General features: G+C 37.2%; 1 protein-coding gene across 7 annotated transcripts in view; it reads left to right on the top strand.

Moving 5' to 3' along the window:
* The window catches only part of nup214 (nucleoporin 214), a 47,336-nt gene that overhangs the window by 17,010 nt on the left and 11,523 nt on the right, over positions 1-18,803 (top strand). For 4 of the 7 annotated variants that reach the window (XM_079257226.1, XM_079257225.1, XM_079257223.1 and 1 more), the window contains 8 exons: positions 82-1,611; positions 2,364-2,431; positions 2,525-2,702; positions 2,838-2,990; positions 4,684-4,855; positions 7,862-8,007; positions 8,593-8,626; positions 9,818-10,593. In XM_079257226.1, coding sequence (XP_079113352.1) covers positions 82-1,611; positions 2,364-2,431; positions 2,525-2,702; positions 2,838-2,990; positions 4,684-4,855; positions 7,862-8,007; positions 8,593-8,626; positions 9,818-9,854 — 2,318 coding nt within the window. In that variant the 3' untranslated portion in view covers positions 9,855-10,593. Of the gene's footprint in view, positions 1-81; positions 1,612-2,363; positions 2,432-2,524; positions 2,703-2,837; positions 2,991-4,683; positions 4,856-7,861; positions 8,008-8,592; positions 8,627-9,817; positions 10,594-18,803 lie in introns of those variants that run through there. The other 3 variants (XM_079257222.1, XM_079257224.1, XM_079257227.1) reach the window with 3 other exon arrangements.

Genomic DNA, 18,803 nt, shown 5'->3' with positions numbered 1-18,803 from the left:
AACACAGTAGCTTGATAACAAAACACTTGTGAAATTCTTGAGCATGTTCTCATTTTTTATTTTCTCCTTTTGTCTCACCAGTGAAAGATGTGAATAAATTCTCCTTTGGTGGAAATGGCAAGGCAGTGTTTGGCCAGACTGGAGAGGATTCATTTACTCTCACCTCCAAGTCCACCTCCTCTGGTTTTGGCAGTGGGTCTCCCACTTTAGCCCAAAACACAATAGGCGAAGCAGCCAAACCAACCTCCACTACAGCTTCTTTCATTACAGAGCCACAACCTCCAAAGACAGTTGGAGGAGAGACACTGGGTAGTTTCTCTGGACTACGGGTATGCCAGGCAGAAGAGGCAAAAGATTCCTCCACAAAATCTGCATCTGCATTTACCTTTGGGGACAGTGGACTTGGCAAGGGAGCGCCACAGTTTAGCTTTGGAGTGGGTCTCCAAAAGTCTGGTGAAGATTCAACAGCAGCAGATTTGTCTAAAGGGGCAACATCAGGCAGTTTGTTTAAGCCTCCTGAATCAAACACAAAGCCAGCTTTTTCCATTTCCCCTTTCAGCTCAGCTGCCTCAGCTTTGCCTACATCTTTCAGTAGTCTACTTGCTGCTTCTTCAGAGTCATCACAGGAACCAAAGGCTCCTCTACCACCATCTGAAACAACACCACCCCCTGAAAAAGAACCTACTACCACTGAACCCGCTGTGGAAAGTACCAGCATTGTAGCACCTGAGCCTGCAGTCCATGCAGCCACCACAGATATCACAGCAACCACTTCAACACCTTCAGCACCAACACCCTCCCCTCCTTCCACCACAACTGCTTCATCTCCAGACCCTCCTTCCACGACCACTGCACAGGCTGAAGCAACCCCCCCAGCACCAGCCAGCGTTCCCTCCACAGTAGAAGCACCCCCCGAGCCCTCAGCTACTGCTCCTGCATCCACAACAGCATCAACTGCTGCCCTTACCATTTTGACACCTGTCTCACAGGCAGTCCCAGCAGCATTTCAGGTACCCACTTCTGAAAAACCAGGTTCTATATTTACTCAGTCTGCTCCTGCAACAACAGACAGCAGCTCTGTTGGAGTCATACCGGTGATCAACACAGCTGCTCCTGCAGCCACCACTCCCACCCCTGCGGTTGTAAACAGTGCATCAACTACAGCCCCAAACACTGTCTTCGGGCAACCTGCTGCCCCTCCTGCTTCTACAACCCCAGCATCCACAGGATTTGGCTCATCTGGCTTTGGTGCATCAAGTGGAACTGGTTTTGGCAAATCTGTGTTTGGTCAGATGAGTGGTTTTGGCCAGCCTGCCAGCAGCAGTGGAACATCTAGTGGCTTTTCTTTTGCCCAGTCCACATTTGGAGCAAGTTCTAGTAGTGCGACTACTGGAGGAGTAGGTCTTTTTGGTTCTTCTACTGTTAGCAACGCAAGTTCCTTCTCTTTTGGTACAAGCAGTGCCAACACAGCCAGCAGTACTGGCTCAGGACTGTTTGGACAAAGTACAGCCCCAGCATTTGGCCAGAGCTCTGGATTTGGGCAAGGATCTGTGTTTGGAAGCAACACAACCACATCCTCGTCTTCAGGATTTAGCTTCGGACAGCCATCAGGTGACAATCAGTTGGGATTTAATTTGTCAATACCTCTCCTCCTTTTTATGTCTCTGTTTGCTGTTTTCACTCTTTTCTTTTAAAAACATAAAATATAGCTATGTGCTGCATGTGATTCTTCAGCAGGTTCACATTTCAAATTTGTGACTATTGCTAGGTGAAAAAAATTGATACTTGATGGCTTTCAAAACAAGTAAAAAAAAAAAACAGTAAGAAGCCGTCTTGTCCCTCAAAGTGGTTTGGATTTGGAGCTTTATGGCTGCAAGCAGTTACATCTGACAGTCACTAAAGCTAATACAGTCTGACAATCTATGAATTATATTATGTCTCTAAGGACAGTCTGCAGCGTAGGATATGCCAACGAGATTAAGTAGCTTGGCCGACTTTCACATGGCCAGATGTGGCACTGTTTCAGAGGGCATCATCTTTCGGCTGAGAGGACACCTGTTTTTATTAATAGTAGTCAGCCTGAGTGGGTAGGAGGGAGTTGTCCCTTTCCCAAACATTTTCTAAATTCTCAAAGCAGTCTGAGAATGTTGTGTTCATGTGAACAGCTGATGTCCGTGTATTAGCTTCGCATCTACACACAGCTTGTCATTCTTGTATACAGATTCAATGTCGTAGAACAGAATGGGAGTCGGCTAAATCTTTTCTATAGATGAATTGGAATCTATAGAGTTTTTTTCTTTTAAAATGGTGACTTGACTTTAGAAATAATCCAGGTCTCAACTGTTTTGTCCCTTTCGTCACAGTGTTTGGCTGCTCTTCTGCTACCCCTGTGTTTGGCCAACAGTCTACCAGTGGGAGTATATTTGGACAGGTATCTACTTTTTGAATGAAAGAGGAACTTGTGAATGTCTTATCTTGTATTCAGAAAAACTATGTTGCTGTATGACTAACATTTCTTTACCAGCAGCAGCCATCAACTGGTGGGAGCCTGTTTGGTTCAAATGCAGCCAGTACAGCAGGCTCATCCTCAGGTGGAGCATTCTTCAGTGGCCTGGGAGGAAAACCAAGTGAAGATGCTGCCAACAAGAACCCATTTGGCCCCACTGTATCTACCGGAGGGTTTGGGCAGCCCACTCAGACTGGTACAAGTTTGCATATATTTTCGATGAAAGAGTTTGCAAGGAATTTAGCAACAAATCAGAGAAATACCAAGAACAATCCATTATTTAGCGGCTCTTGAAAATGTATGTAATCTATGTAAACTTTTTCTTCTGTAGGCACCACCGGTCTTTTTGGGAATAGTGGTGCCAAGACTTTCAGCTTTGGTCAGTCCTTTGGTGAGCAGCAGAAGGCTGGTGGAACTTTCAGCACAGGTGGAGGGAGCGTAGCATCTCAGGGGTTTGGCTCATTTTCTACACCTGCAAAATCAGGTAGATGGTGCTTTTTCAGTCTGACTATTTTGTTTTGTTTTTTTCCCCAAGAAGTAAAAACAATTAAATTTTTTTGAAGGGAGGCTATCCTGCTGACATTTAGATTTTATTTGCTTCCATACACTGTTCCTTCAGAAAGTTTTATAAGATGAAAATTGAGGTGTGTTTCTCTTTCTCAAATGATTTTTCATATTGCCATATTACCCCACTTGATATGGGAACTACCAGAAATGATAGGTGGTGTTGTTAAGTGTTTCTGTGATTACTGTACATCACCTTCTCTTAAAAAGTCCAAATAATGACAGCTTTAAAATTTATTCAGGTTCTGGTTTTTGTTTTTGTTGTTTTGGTTTGAGGAATAGAAATGGTGCTTTTCACTTGAGTCATATCACTTTGACCACAGTAATGTGACTGCTTGTAGGTTCTGTGACTTAAGTGGTCCTTGTGCATCTTACATTTGAAGATGAATTGAAGATAATAATTTAAAACATTTTTCGTTGCAATAAACAGTTGTGTAATTGCAGTTAACATATAATTCATAATTCTCTTCTTTCACCTTAAAAACAGATGAGAGAAACTTAACAGTGATATCATTTGTCCTCAGTTGTATCTACATGTTCAGTTTAGTTGGCTTACTGACTAAAGAAGTGGATGGCATTTCAGTACTGTCATCTCATTGTTTAATTCTCTTCTACTGTCCCACATATGCAGTTTTCAAATGGAACCTCCCTCCCCCCACCCAGATCCTCTGAAGTTCACTACACCAATCGGCCACAAAAGTTTGGCTCCTTAAACATGAACAGTACTGAATGCAACTGCAAAAGTCACAATCTGAGCATTTATGTTTGGGTCTGTTGATTTTAGTTTTAGTAACTTGTGCCTTGCAGGAGCTACTTTTATTGTCAAATTTAAAAATAATTTAGATCCTTTTTACTGATCTTCTTAGAACTGGTCTTACTGACATGGTCAGCAATCCTGATGATGTTACAGTATTTATTTGTGTCGGTCAGCTGTTACAGCACATTTGCAATAACGGGTCATGTTACATTTTGGTGCTGGCTAATATAGAATGATTAGTATTATCTAGTTGAAAAGTGAAAGAGCTCTTTTTTTCCCTCATGGTGTAAATGGCATGTTAAACCCTAACCCTGTTTTTCTGCCATTTTTAGTAATGAGTAGTAGCTTTCATCCAAAATATTACACAGCTTTACTGGGACATTGGAACTGTTCAACACACTGATGCCCTATCAGTGGCCTATGTAAGGGGAATGTAATCTTGTTACATTAGCACAATCAATTATTTACTGGGGCATGTTGCTAGCCAGGCTGTAATTTCAGCGCACACGTTTTCTTCTGCTGCTCAGAGGCTTTCAGTTGGTGCAAAGCGTTCAGCCTCTCTATAAGCTGTCATTGTGTGCTGATCCTGAATAATGTGCCGTACATTGTTGGACATAACACTCCTGTTATATTAATACTCAGAAATTTACTGTTGAATCGACAAGCTGCAAGAAAATCTTGACATAGACATTTATAACCTATTCACTTGTGTAAAGATCCTGCAACACAACCTACATTGTCTTTTTTCTTTTTAATTAACACTGAGTACCACTCAGTCCCACAATATTTCTGCTATGTTCTCTTAAAGAGACTCTTTTTTTTTTCTTTTTTTTTTTTTCCTCTCCCTTTTCTGCAGGTGGTTTTAGTGGTGCTCCGGTATTTGGAAGTCCCCCTTCTTTTGGTGGTTCCCCAGCATTTGGAGCAGGTAATTCATTTGGTTCAAGCTCTACTTTCAGCAACCCCATCAGTTCCTCAACTGGAAAAGTGTTTGGAGAGGGAACAGCAGCTTCCAGCATGGGAGGATTTGGGTAAGAATGTTGACAGTTTAGTAAAAAGTTAAGAAAAAAATCAAATTAAGTAAAGGATATCTTTTCATATATATTCATATATATATATATATATATATATATATATATATATAAATTAGGGTATTGTTTGGATATCTTAAGCCAGTAACAACTGAGAAACCTGGGCAACTTTGTCCTTCGTAGAGGCTCTTTATATCAGAAAACATTGAGCTGTTCGTATTTGAAGTGTCAGGTTATGCCCCTGTGCAAGCTTATCTAACCCCATCCCTAGTTTTGTCCATCTATCTTAAACTGCAGATAATGCTGCATCCACTGTACCTCAGATTTTGAAAGTCGAAACTTTTTTGCTTTCTCCTTTTTTCTTTGCTCTTAACATCAAATTCTATTTTTAATTTTATAATTTGCAGTTAATATAAGACATAAATGAGCTTGTAAAACTCCTTTAGTATGTTACTTAATGTTTTTTATCTTAACCTAAGAAAAACTGGGGGGAAAAGTTTTTTATAACACTAAAATCTCTATTTGGCCCTTTAACAACATTGGGGGGAAAAAATTGTACTTTTACTATACCGTGTGAGAGGTCAAAATTATTGTAGTGTGGTACTCTACTACCTGGTAACTATTAGGTGGCAGTAAACAAGTACCAGACTGTGTACAGCTGGGTTTTAAAGAAAGTTTCTACCATAAAATGATGGAAAATGTCTCAGAAACTTTCTATATTAATTATCATATGTGTAGCTTATTAAAGTTAATAACAAATTTTGACCTCTAATTCGCATGCTTCAAATTCTTTCTTTTTTTTTTTTTAAACCAGTTGGACATTGTAAATTCTTATTTCCAAGTTGAGTGCACCATCAGTATTGCACTGGTAACTTCTGGTCAAAAAGCAAACATCAGTGAAACGTTGGCTATATAACATAAGCAACACTTCTTGATCTTAACCACTGAAAAGTCAAGCAGATCACAGAAGAATGAAGCAGCAGGGATATCCCATGATTCTGGATATTTGTCAGGGAATTATAATGTCCGTTCTCTTTGGTGTTATTAACTGGAAAGCAGCCATTATGTTCTGCTAGCTGTCTCACAGCTTTGACTAGTACAATACATGACTTGCTACAAGATTGTGGATAAACCAGGAATACATTTCCTATTATTGTCAAACTGCAGATTAATAAAAAAGATCAAGTATTTAGATTTAGTATTGCCAGTCAAGTATTTTTCTTGTTATCAGTTTGACATGTGGTCTAAGCTCTCGGGCTATTTTCTGTATGCTCTCTCATGCTGTAATAACATGCTCCAACTGAGTACTGCAGCTCTATAAAAGAGCCAGACCCTGAGGGTAGATTAGAGTCATGGGTCACCCCACAACCATAAAACAACTCTTGAATCGCAATGTAAATTAATTAAATAAAATGAACCGCAGTGTCTTTTTAATTTATTTAAATAGATTGATACTGTACATGTCTTGCATATATATACATTGAAAGTTTAAATTGGCTGCTTCTTTTAATTAACAGAAGCAGCCAACACTGACTTCATAAAAAATATGCAATACTGGCTTAAGGCAATAGTTACATTCTGATCCATTTGGTATTTAATACACATTTTTTATTTCAGTGTCCTGCTTAAGTCATCATCTACTAATATTTAAGATGTAAATTGGCAAATACTTATGATCCACAACCTGAATGTAACATAGCTGTCGTCTGCAAGGTGGGAAAATAAAGGAAACTAAAGCATTTGTGTGCTTACAAACACAACACAGAAAGCAAATGACAGGTTCCATTTGCCACAATGTGCAATAATCTATTAATATTATAGTACTGCAACAAATTCATCACTTATACCTATGAAATTACAGATTAATTACTTTGGGATATCACCAGTAAGGCTGTAGTAATGCATAAATACATTTTTATCTTCCAAGTCATAAAGGTAAAGTTGAAAAGATTAGTTTCAGTAAGTAGTAAATTTTTACCATTGTTGCCCACTCTATCATTACTCCATCAGACAAAACAAATTAGCAACATATAGTTCGAGCATTAAAGGAATTCTCAACATATCGTCATCAATGCTTTTTATTATTTTGGCTCTTTTTAATGTCATTTTTATTGAGCTTGCAACATTATCTGTGATCGTCTCGCTCCTCCAGTTATGTCTTGTACGTCTTGTCTTTTATTTTTTACCCTTTTTACCTTTTTTTTTTTTTTTTTTTTTAATACTTCAAGTTGATCATAAAGTGGGAGCATGGCCTGATAAAACAGATTTCTCTGTGGATTACAGCACTGAACATTTCTAATAAAGTAGATTATTTATACAGCATTTTCTTCAGCTATAATAGACTGGTATTATGTCTGCTATGGACCTTACATTTTTGGTTGTGTTGCTCTTACACCCCCTCCAATGAGTGAAATTAAGATTGATTTTAAACTTTGGGACATTCAGTATTTAATCTTGTCCTGACACTTGTCATTTCCATTCTAATGTTTTTGTCATTAACCTCCTGTGCCTCCACCATGTGCATGTGTTTTGATAGCAGTAAGCATGGCTGCGAGCCTAAAACTATGGATCTCTGTGCAGGAGTAGATTATTCCCCTCAGATAATCTCACTCTGGGGTCATGCTGCCCGCAGATTAAACTGGTCCGCTCTCTCTATCTCTCTCAGTATTTGCTTATACTGTCTTTTCTCTTGGGAGTCAATGGTTGGTGGGTCCTGTAGAAAGGGATTAAATCCAGCGTTAATCCCATCCGCTCAATCCCACGTACAAAAACACAGAGTCCACCCTGCATTTTTATCATTCCTTACTTGTTTATTTGGTATCTGGAAAAGAAAGGACATAAATTTTGGTCTCATGTATCCTGTTTGTCCCTTAAAGATGACTGATTTACAACATATTATTACAAATGAATGTTTTCATACATTAAGTTATAATGAATCTGTTTATTTTCCAATTGAAAATGTTGGTTTAACCATAACACATCTTCAATGTTGGCCTCTGTTTTAAGGTTTGCTTCACCCCCCAGTGCCCCATCGTTTGGCAATCTAACCAGTCAGAATCCCCCATCATTTGGGAGCTTGGCCCAGCAGGGTACTGGATTTGGAAGTCAGCCTAGCAACTTCTCAGGCTTTGGACAACAACCACAAACAGGAGGTGAGACAACTACTTCAGTTACATGTATTTTTTTTCTCTTCACCATCTCCAGTTGCCATTTAGTTTAACACAGTCGGTGACTGAAGTGGAGTCAGTAAGTAATTCCTCCACCATCTGGGAAGTATCTGTTGCTAAACCATGTTTATCATTTGTGTTGCTTTTGTTTGGTTCTTTGAAATGTTCAAAACAAAAGGCATTTAGATATTTTATTTGTGTTGTTCATTTGTTCAATATTTAATTTGATTACATTTTTAACAAGAAATTTTCTAATCAGATATTAATGTAAATTTACCTTTTCTTCACCAGAAGAAATTAACTTTAAGTTACATCCCTTCTGTGTGGTTGACACTACATGCATGCTTGACTTCAGTCAGTTGACTTGGCATCTTCAGCCTAGTTATTTCTGTGTACGTTTCCTCTCCAGTTTATCTGCTTAACTGGTTAGCTCATCTGTTGGTTTGTTTGCATGTTTCAGTCGGATGCACATATGAAACATTCATTTACACACAGGTTTTTCATATTTTAAAAGGCATTAAGATTTTATTGATGCCATTATCAAATTTGTCATTTTTCTCCATTTTAAAGGGTTCACTGGAAACACCTTTGGATCTGCAAACCAGTAAGTGTGGTTAATATGCCAAGTTTCAGTTTTATGTCGTCTGTGTCCACTGATAAGTAGAGATGCACACATCTCTGTGCGGCTGTAGTGCCTGTGGAGTTTAAGCTCTCATCTTTTCTTCCACAACAGTGCTCCTTATAGAACCTCACTGATTTAATATACCACTTCATTTAACCTCATTTACGTCCTCCTCCTCCTCCTTATCTTTGCTTTTCCTTTATCCTGAGTCGGGGCTTAGCTCTGCTATTTAACTGAACCATTATACTGTGACTATGTAATGTCTGGCACACTGAATTAAATTTATGTGATGGTAGTACACGTTTAAGAAGATGATAAGAATAAATACTGTCCAGTCTAAAGCATTGTGAGTACACAGTACCTTCTACTGTTAGGTGCAGCTCATCCTTTCTTACCACCATGTTATTAGATTTTTATTCCAGTACTGATGCATTTCCTTTTCTGTTCATCCTTCAGTGTTACTTTCTTCTTTTTCTTCTGCTGCTTCGTCTTGCATATGAGACTTGTCACAATCAGTGACAAGTCTCATATGGCCTGTTCAAGTGGAATGTATCTGTGCAGGAGTGTGTGGAGATCAAGCATAGCTTATTGGACACATTCATGTGTTAATAATCCTTCAGTTATTCATGTTTAGGTTTTTTCTTTTTGTGTGTGTGTTTGTCTCTCTGTTTAAATGTTTTATACTAACCATATTGCATTTTCCACAGTAAAGTGGAAACACAAAAACAGTTGCATCTTGCTTTTTTTTTTTTTATATATAGAAATTACACAATATTTTCAACTTCATATTTTTTTAAAATAACTGGGGATAAAATTATTTGAGAAAATGTAGAACTGAAACTAATTTTATTAATATTCAGGTTAAAAATGTTTGATTTATTTCTGCTCATCATTGCAGCCAAAAGCAGCTACAGTACAATAAAAGACATTAGAAAGCATAAAAATAACATTGTTGCTTTTACTTATCATTCTTGGTTTTTATTGATTACTTATTATACTTGTATTACTTAACATGTAAATTACGTTTAATTTACCATATTTCTTTCTGTTTTTATTTTACATATTAAGAAGCTAAAAGCTGATAAATGTACACTTACTCACACTTCCTTTAATGTTTAAACATGAAACTCATTAACTATGTCCTTCTGCTTTTTCTTTATTTTTTCCTTACAGATCCGGTTCTCAGTCTTTTGGTGGTTGGAGAAGTTAATCTGAACAAACCCCGTGAACTACCGCGAATGCTGCAGAGATGGTTCCACCTGCTAAAAAACTCTTTGTTTTACATTATAGAAGTAGAAATACACTGAGTATTGGTTGAAAGGATAAGCAAAGTAAAGTAAAAGTGTATTTACAGGCATTTTCAGTCCAAATTGGAAAAGAGAGAGAAGTCATTCTTTCAAGTGGCTTTTTGAGTGCAGTTTTTTGTTTACATACATTTTAAAAGTACAGTGACATTACCATTTTTGGTGATCTGTCTATGGATCTTCTCCTGACATAATAGGTGAAATGATTTTATTTGTATAAGCAAATTTAAAAAAAACTGGGATTGTACAGAATCCTGTGCAAAGACCTGCCACATGAATCTACATGCTTAAAATTTGCCTTGCTGACACTATTTAAGAAAATAGTTTTTGTATTTTAAAACATGCAGATTTATGAAAGTGAAAAAAGAAAAGCAAAGCACATTCAGGCATTACTTAAAATAGTTCACTCTTTGATGCAGTTATTTAAACATTTCACAATTTAGGTTTATAAGGTTCATCCCAGCTTTGTGCAGCCTTCAACAGATGCATTGAATGTCCTTTAAAAAATATGTTGAAATGAAACTAAACCATGGTTTTTGCTTATAATGAAAACAATGTTCATTTTCTAATTATTTTCTCTGTAATGCCTCCCTTTGATATATATTTTTACATGAAACTTTGAATTAAATGATATTTCTCAAATTATTTGAATGTCCATGTTATTTCAGGCAAAGATTGATCAAAAGTGGTCTCATGACTACCATTGTGACCATTGACATTTCATTTTTATCCTCAGCCAGATGTTATTTTTTGTTTCAGTTCTTTCTCTCATGAAATCCATAAGTGAGCATGACGTGGAGTATTTGTTGCAACCTGCTACAATTCAGCAGATATAATCATCATGCAGTCTGCAAGGAAGATACTTGAAGTAGTCATGATCATCCGTTGCTTGTTTCACAGTACAGCTTGCCGTGAATTTATGCTATGATTAACATTGCGTGTCGCTGCCTTAAGGCTGACCTTTTGTTTTGACGTTTCAATGGTGTAAGATGCTTAAAAGTCCAGGATTTTCTTTCAACCCATTTGTTGTCACAAATCCTACTTGCAGGTGCACATATTCAGCACATTTTTCTGTGAGCTCAAAGAAAGTTTCCACTTTGAAAAGAGTCTTCATGCATTGTTCTGATCAGTGAAGCTGAAACATCCAATAAGAATATGTAATGTAATTATTTTGTTTAAGGGGAAAAAAAAAAGTTTAACCAATTAGTGTTTCTGTCTTAATATGTCCTAGCATGACCGAGTAGCAGCACACCACAGGCTATGTTCAGATGGTACAGCAATTAATTCTAAATCCTTGTTTATATGCAGCTCATTCCTCCATCGTCGGTAAGGGCTGACTCCACTTGCATAGAGAACTAAAGAGTGCTGTGGGAGAATGCTGATAGGGATGTATGGCTTCTTTCCAAGCTCCATGTGGCATGTGGCCACCGGCAGCACAAATTACATTCCCAGCTTGTGTCTGTGGAGCATGTCACTGTCACTCTGTCAGCCTTTATCTTGCTTCTCCTGCTAAATGGATGGCAAAGGTCCTGGTTGGTTTGAAGTGGCTCAGGAATGTCAGGGTCATCACATGTGACCTGTAATAGACACCTGCTAAAATACTAAAACCCATATTTGGTTTTCAGGATGTTTAAAGAGAGGGCAACGGGTGAAAGATCAACCAACCAAAATGTTTTGTTTTTTTGTACTTTAGCTTTAAGAAGGGTAATGGCAGCATCGCGTATCCAATGTATTAAGCGAGAGATCTATTTCACATCTTAGGTAAAGAAGTACAATTGGATACATTGACAGATTACAGTGGCACACGGGCAGAGCCCAAAGTCTGTAATGCTTTCAACCAAAGCGGATGAGCTTATGAGATTTTCAGCACCCACTCCACAACTGACCTCAATGAAAGCATTAAAAGTAAAGTGCTTTTGGTCATTGTTTTATTTTACCATAGATGCAACATCAATATCCAGAAGTTGTGCCATTTCTTCATGTCACTGCTCCTGGTTATTTAAATCACATTGTTTCAGGGTCTCACACACTGAGGTTGGCAGCTGTCTTAATGGAATCCACTTAAAAATAGTTTTCACCAAGTCACCCACCCACCTACCTCTCCCCCAACTGCAGCCTCTCTGTTCCCATCCCCATCTCAAAGGAGGGATGATTAGAAGCTCTTGAATGCCTCCTGTTCTTTTTCTTTTTTTTATATATACTACATACTCATCATCCCTTCATGTGCCACTGCACTCCATAGTGTGTGAATCTTATTGGCCTAAAGGCATTTCTATGAACAGTGTGCTACTTCTATGTTAAAAGCTGTGTTTACTCAACCATCAACCATACTGTACACATTGTACCAGCCAGGCTGTTCAGGTCACACCATAGTGTGAGATGGATGTTGTGTTGAGTAGTGGTGAATTCCAGTGTCTGTGGAGCAGAACACAGTTAATGCTAATGGGCAATTTTACTTATTTCAAGCCCTCGATTTACAGTTTGTTCCGTATTTCTTGGGAAAGGAGATTGCAATGCTCACTGTTTTTACATGACAAAAGAGACATTAAAAAGCCTAAAAGTGACTAAGATCATCAGTTTGTTTATGATCCTTAAGTCCACATTTTAATTTGAGGCTGCGTGGTGGCAAAGTGGTTAGCACTACGGCCTCTCAATGGTTACTCTGGCTTCCTGCTCTAACAATTCTGGGTCACTCTAAATTCTTCCTTGGAGCGAATGTGAGTGTGAATGGTTGTTTGTCCCTCTGTGTTGGCCCTGCGATGGACTGTCGTCTGTCTTGGGTGTACCCTGTGTCTTGTTTGATGATGGCTGGGATAGACTCCCGCTTCCCTGTGACCCTCAACTGGATTAAGCAGTATACAAAATAAATGAATGAATCAAATTTAACAACCATCTCCATAAAGGTATTGAAGTGACTTGTCCATTACTTACTGTGCAGGTATGTGTATGGTGGATGAAGATTAAATTCCAGGAACGCTCGTAATTTAATTGGTCCTGTGATGTTTTTAAAGCTTTTTGTTGGGTTGAAGACAACTTTTGTGTTTGTACAAAATTTAGGGCTTCTTGATGGATTTCAATTGATTTGGTATCTAGAAATCCATGCACCTATCAGGGTTATAGACATTTCTTTGGAAAGCACAGTAGTGCAGATCTGTGAGAAATGACTACTTTAAAGTAGTATTACTACTGCATTAAACATTATTTTAAAGAATTTATGGTCCAAATCACTCATTTTAAGTAATCTTGTGAAACACATGGTGGTCGTATAACACTTGGTGTGTCTGACAGATTGCTTCTGTATGGGTCTGCATTCTGCAGGGTGATTGTCTCAGTTCTTATATCTATTAAAAAAAAAAAAAAAAAAAACAGAAAAAAGGGAAACACTATCTTTGAGATTCATCCACACCAGGAACCAGTCCATTTATGTCCCTAGGGGCACCATGTAGCAACCACAAAGATCAAGGCAAGCCTGCTTCCACACAAGATAGCCTGATAAGTTCAGTTTTATGTGCGCAGCCAAATCAATACAAGTTATATCAAGGTATTTTAAAAGATAGTCCACTTCAATCTACTTAAGTTAAATGAACTGTATTTCATATTAGTAGTTCATTGTAATTGAAAAGATGTAGGCCAATTGGGAAAAATTGCAAAGCCAAACTGACTTAATACAAATTTGTGTTAAATGCATAAGTATGACCAACATTTCCAACAGCTTGCCATAATCTTAGAATGTCTATTAATTAGTATGTAATCAAATTATTACATCAGGTGCAAAAAGTACTTATGTTATCATTAACTGGCGTCCCACATATCACCTCCAGTTAGTGTTTGTCTCCATACTTGTCCCTATGCAGTCCTTTGGTTGCTGCAACTATGAAGTTGAAAAATATTAAGAACTGTCAGTCTGTTGTTTTTTTTGTTTTTTTTTTATAATTCATCCTTATATGCCAAGAACAGAGCTTTGAATAGAAGAATATCCAAGCCATTAGTTTCCTTCCTTTACTTCATAACTGTTAATTACCTACCTGCCTCAGCGCCTCTTCATTGCCCATTCTACCTCTGTCTTTAACTCACTCAGGGATTAGGCAGGTTGCTTATCTTGATACTTCAAAAGAACTTTATGCTGAATGGTACAATTTTAGTCAAATTACATTTTGTTACCAAAGTGTTCGTGCAAAGCATTCTTCCTCTGCAGAAAATGCTGTTTATGTTTGATACAACAGAAACAAATGTATGCAATAGCAGTTTCAGCACTTGGCTACTTTGCATGTGAATGGATTACTGAAAATGGGCTTAAAGTCTTATCTAATAGACATTATGATGGATGTCGGTCATTACCACTGATGTCAGGATGAGGATTTCAGTTTTGCCAGGTCTACATGGAGTGGCTGAGGTTTTTGGAGAAGGACCAAAAGATGTATATAACATAAGTAAGATTAAGTGAAAAATCTTGTGTTTTCATATAAAGTTGTCTTTTAAACAAACTCAACATTATTTTTTATTTATCTTTTAAAATTTGCTTTCCAGCAGATTATTCTGTTAGCTCATTATTTTATCAGTATCCCCTTTGGAGCTTTTGTGTTTGAGCTCTTGACTTAGTCAATACTTGAAAACCTTATTTCTGAATTGAGAACTTTTACACTTTTTATGAAGCCAGTGTCTTGTTAGTTAATGCATGTTGAACAATGGTGGTGTCAGTAGATGTGTTTTAGTTTCCAACTTCTGGGACAAAAATGAGCAAAATCCTTGATCTTCAATTTTTTCTTTTATATCATAAAGAAAATTTTCAGTTGTGTTTTGAGTCAAACTATTCAAGGAGTTTCTTTTACTATTTCACACGATGATTTTTCCTCTAACACGATGCCAACCTAAGAGTCTGTTGCATTTCATGTTCTTATATGTTTATTGTACACAAATTTATTTTATGTGTAAAGCACACATGTTTGTGTGCAATATTTGAATATTTATCTCTCTTTTTACACATATATAAAGTAATGTTCAACAGTAGAGGTACATTTAATACATACAATATTTCTTTTTAGATATTTTACATGAAATGAAAAAAAAATGCTTCATTAATAATCAATAGTTAATGAGTAATGTACCACTGCTTTACCCATTGCTTACATGGTGGACTTAAATCAATTCAAGTTACTTGCATCAGCTGATTTGATCTCTGGGGAAAATTTACACACCAACGACAATCAGGTTAACACTGGCTGCCCAAAATGTCTTCTCATTAATGGCTTCAAACTGATTTACAGAGCATTGCTGTAAAAAAAAAAAAAAAAAAAAGAAAGAATGGAAAATATAAAAATTACACACAACTTCTCTATCATTTAAAATGCCAAAATGCATTGATGTTAGATGTGGAGGGTCTGCACCTTATTTAATAATAATGGATTAAATTTATATTGCGCCATATTACTGATTGCACTTGAGGTGTCTACATTGGATCCATTATTCATCGGTTATTCATTCACATTTGGTAATGGTAAGCTACATGCAATAGCCACAGCTGCCCTATGGGGCAAATTGACATAAACATAGCAGCCAATGCATCCCAACAACCTCTCTGATCACCACAGAAACATTCATACACTAGTGATGCCGACACTGGAGGTAAGGGGGGGGAAGCGTTTTGCTGAAGGAAACAATAACACTTGACCGGGGAAGTGGGATTCAAACCGCCAAACTTTTGACTCCTCTACCACCACTGCTGCCCCACTATACCTATCTTATATCGCAAATTATGACAATCAACTCATGCTGACCTTTGTAAAATAGGTCTAATGGGTTCAGCTGAAATAAATAAAATGCACCTTATTCAATCATGCCCTCAACCTACTAGACTCTTCTGCCTTTTGTGTTCCTTCAAACAAACAGATGGAAATTAAACAGAGGCCTGACCCTTATGTTTCATAAATGTGAATGTATTTATATAAAATAAAAAAGTTAATTATAGAATAGGGTCAGATGAGGAGTTTTACGTCTCCCAAAGTAGTTAAGCTTATAATTGCGTAATGGATCTAGATGCTTTCACTCAGGAGCTGCTTGTGATGGTTGGGTTTATTACAAAAGCCTTGGCAGAGAGTGGGAGGTGTTGGGTCCAACTCCATCACATGCTGTAATAAACACAGATGGCAGTTAAAGGTTGCCTGTGAGTACCCCTGCCCCAGCTTGTGGGATGTTTGGCACTTAATGGCCATCATTAAACAAAATGGAAAATGACATTTTGCTGTATGCTAATCAGTTATCATCCTTATCCAAAGCTTAGTCGGACAGTCCAGATGTACATGTTGTTTAAACGTCTCTCTCTTACGTAACTGCAGGGGTTGCAATGGGAGTGCCAAGCTGAGGCTTAGTGATTTACCTGCTTTGTTGCAGCATTGCATTTCATCAATAAAAGTTACATAAAGGCTTGAAAAGTTTGTTGTGCCCGTAGGTGCCATCCAGAGAATATTATGTGTTATACAGGTTTCAATTTGATTTGCAGAAGTCTGCCCCCAGCTTTAATGTCATTTATACAAATGTTCATCAATCGAATTGCACACTGGAGATGTGAAACTGAAAACAGGAGGTCTTTTACTTTTCAGTTTGTATCCTTGAAAAGCAAAAGCTTTTTATATCCTCCAGCAAAAGAAACTCATTTCTTTGAAAAATATTATCTGTCAGTTTAGACAAAACTTTGTACTCTATGTGGAATAGTTATTGTGCAATTCTTAAATCACTGTAACCTAATTAAACTACTGACTGTCTAACACGGTATTTTCTATCCAGCTAAGAGAGAAACATCAGTCTGCTGCTGTTAATGCTGTGAATAATTCCCATTTGGGCATCTGTACTGTTAGACCACTATCAGAGGAAATATTGCATCTTGAGACTGAAGGCAAATCTTTCCATATGTCTTGTTTCACGGGATTATCTTGTTTACGCTGACTGAGAGTCCCACAGTCTCAACAAGATGTTAGAATCCCGAAAGCACACACAGATATGAAAAAAAAACAGTCTTACACCTCAATAGTTAATACAGAGCATACACACAACATGATATGCAGCACTGTGCCACTGTGTTTTTTTTTTGTTTTTTTTTTTAATAAAAGATCTTTAATGAAGGATAAGGAGAAACACTCCTGCATTTTATAGATTATATGCTTTGGTTCTAGGTCTCCACCTTGTTTAACTGGAAGGATGATATTAATGAGGTCATGCAATGCCTGTTCGGATTGTGGCATATTATACTTAAAGTATAATATGCTTAAAGTAAAAAAAAAAAAAAAAAGTAAAATTATTTTAAAATAAAGCAAACTTAAAGGCTCTGAAATTTGTGTATATATATATATATATGTATATATATATATATACATATATATATATATATATATATATATGTATATATATGTACACACAAAGTTTCTGTATGTCCATGTTTGCAAGTCGAGTAACTGAAAATCATTTCCATAGTACTGTGATTATGTTAGGGTGTATCTCTCGTCCTGCTACAGGCTGCAGAGTTTAGTGGTTTTCTGTATCTGTGGAAGATAAGTTCCAGTATTGTTCCAGAGATCACAGTTAATGACAGAACAATGTTAAATCTTTTAATACTGGCGCCATGGCAGTATTAATAGTAAAGTCCTGCTTAATAGTGATGGAGCGATTATTTGGTATAACAAATAGGGGACAGGTGGATGTTTGCCGGGAGACACTGCAGCCATATAAATATAGCCAAGAATGTGCAGTTCAGGAATGTGACCAGGATAGCAAAGCGTGTTGAGGTTGTACATTTAGACCGGACTCAACTGGACTAAACCTTTGGTGCTGTCCTCACATGAACAGACTGTTTATATAACCTTACGTGCAGTATTTTGTTTAGTCAATTGATATACATTATTGGTTTTTTTTAGAATTTCCTGCAGTGAGTCTAATTAAACCTCCAGCCTCCTGTTTGTTTTGTTGAATAGAAGTTCATATTCACTTTTTCCATACTTAAAATCCCAGTTACAAAAATGTACATATGTATGTATCTAAAGTCTTAAACCTCTGCTCAGAGACTCTGCCTCTCTGAGGTGCTCTTTTTATAGCCAGCTTCCTGTAAAACCAGTTTCTTGCCACGTGTTCATTTAGCTGTTTCTTTTCAATAACCCGACTATGTTTAGTTATGGGTTCTGTTGAATTTTAATTCATGTTTTGTACTGCATCCAAACAATTTGGATTAAGGTTGTCTCTGAGAAACTAATTTATGAGAATCAGGCAGACAACAGAAATCTTGTGGACACAAACACACACATATATATATTCCTTTTTACATTATTTTGTATCCCATTGCTTTTTTTCACACAAAGATAAGTAAAGTAATATTGTTCATCTTGATGATAAAAATCTTTTGACTGACCAAGGCAAGCAGCGGCTCATGCTCTGCTGAAAACCCTGCTGTACTGAGTCACCTCAGGGTCTGTTTGTATGCACCCAGGCTTTTATGATTTTGTAATTCAGCCATTAAAACTGCATGTTATTTTTGCTTTCACAGAGGAAATTGTATTGGTTGATTTGTACTAATGAGATCCCAAAAGTATTGAGAAAGAAAACTACCCCATAGTACTCTGAATAATTGAAAATAAAATTTAGTCATGAGTGGGACCCGAAATCAACACTTGGCATAAAGTCAGAGCTGCTCTTTTTATTTGTACTTGCCGATTCTAATATCATATGATCCTCATGGTCCACCATACTTATCGTAACATCAGTGAATCAGGTCAGAGCAGCTGACAATTGTTGAAGGTTAAAGAATGGTTATTTTGTCTTATTGACCTTTCTGACAGAAAGCGAATTTGAATTAAAAGGACAGTTGAACAATA

Source organism: Telmatherina bonti, assembly GCF_933228915.1.
Source record: "Telmatherina bonti genome assembly, chromosome: 17".
Lineage (NCBI taxonomy): Eukaryota > Metazoa > Chordata > Actinopteri > Atheriniformes > Telmatherinidae > Telmatherina > Telmatherina bonti.
The sequence above is the reverse complement of the archived record's forward strand: the minus strand, read 5'-3'. Positions and strand labels throughout refer to the sequence as shown.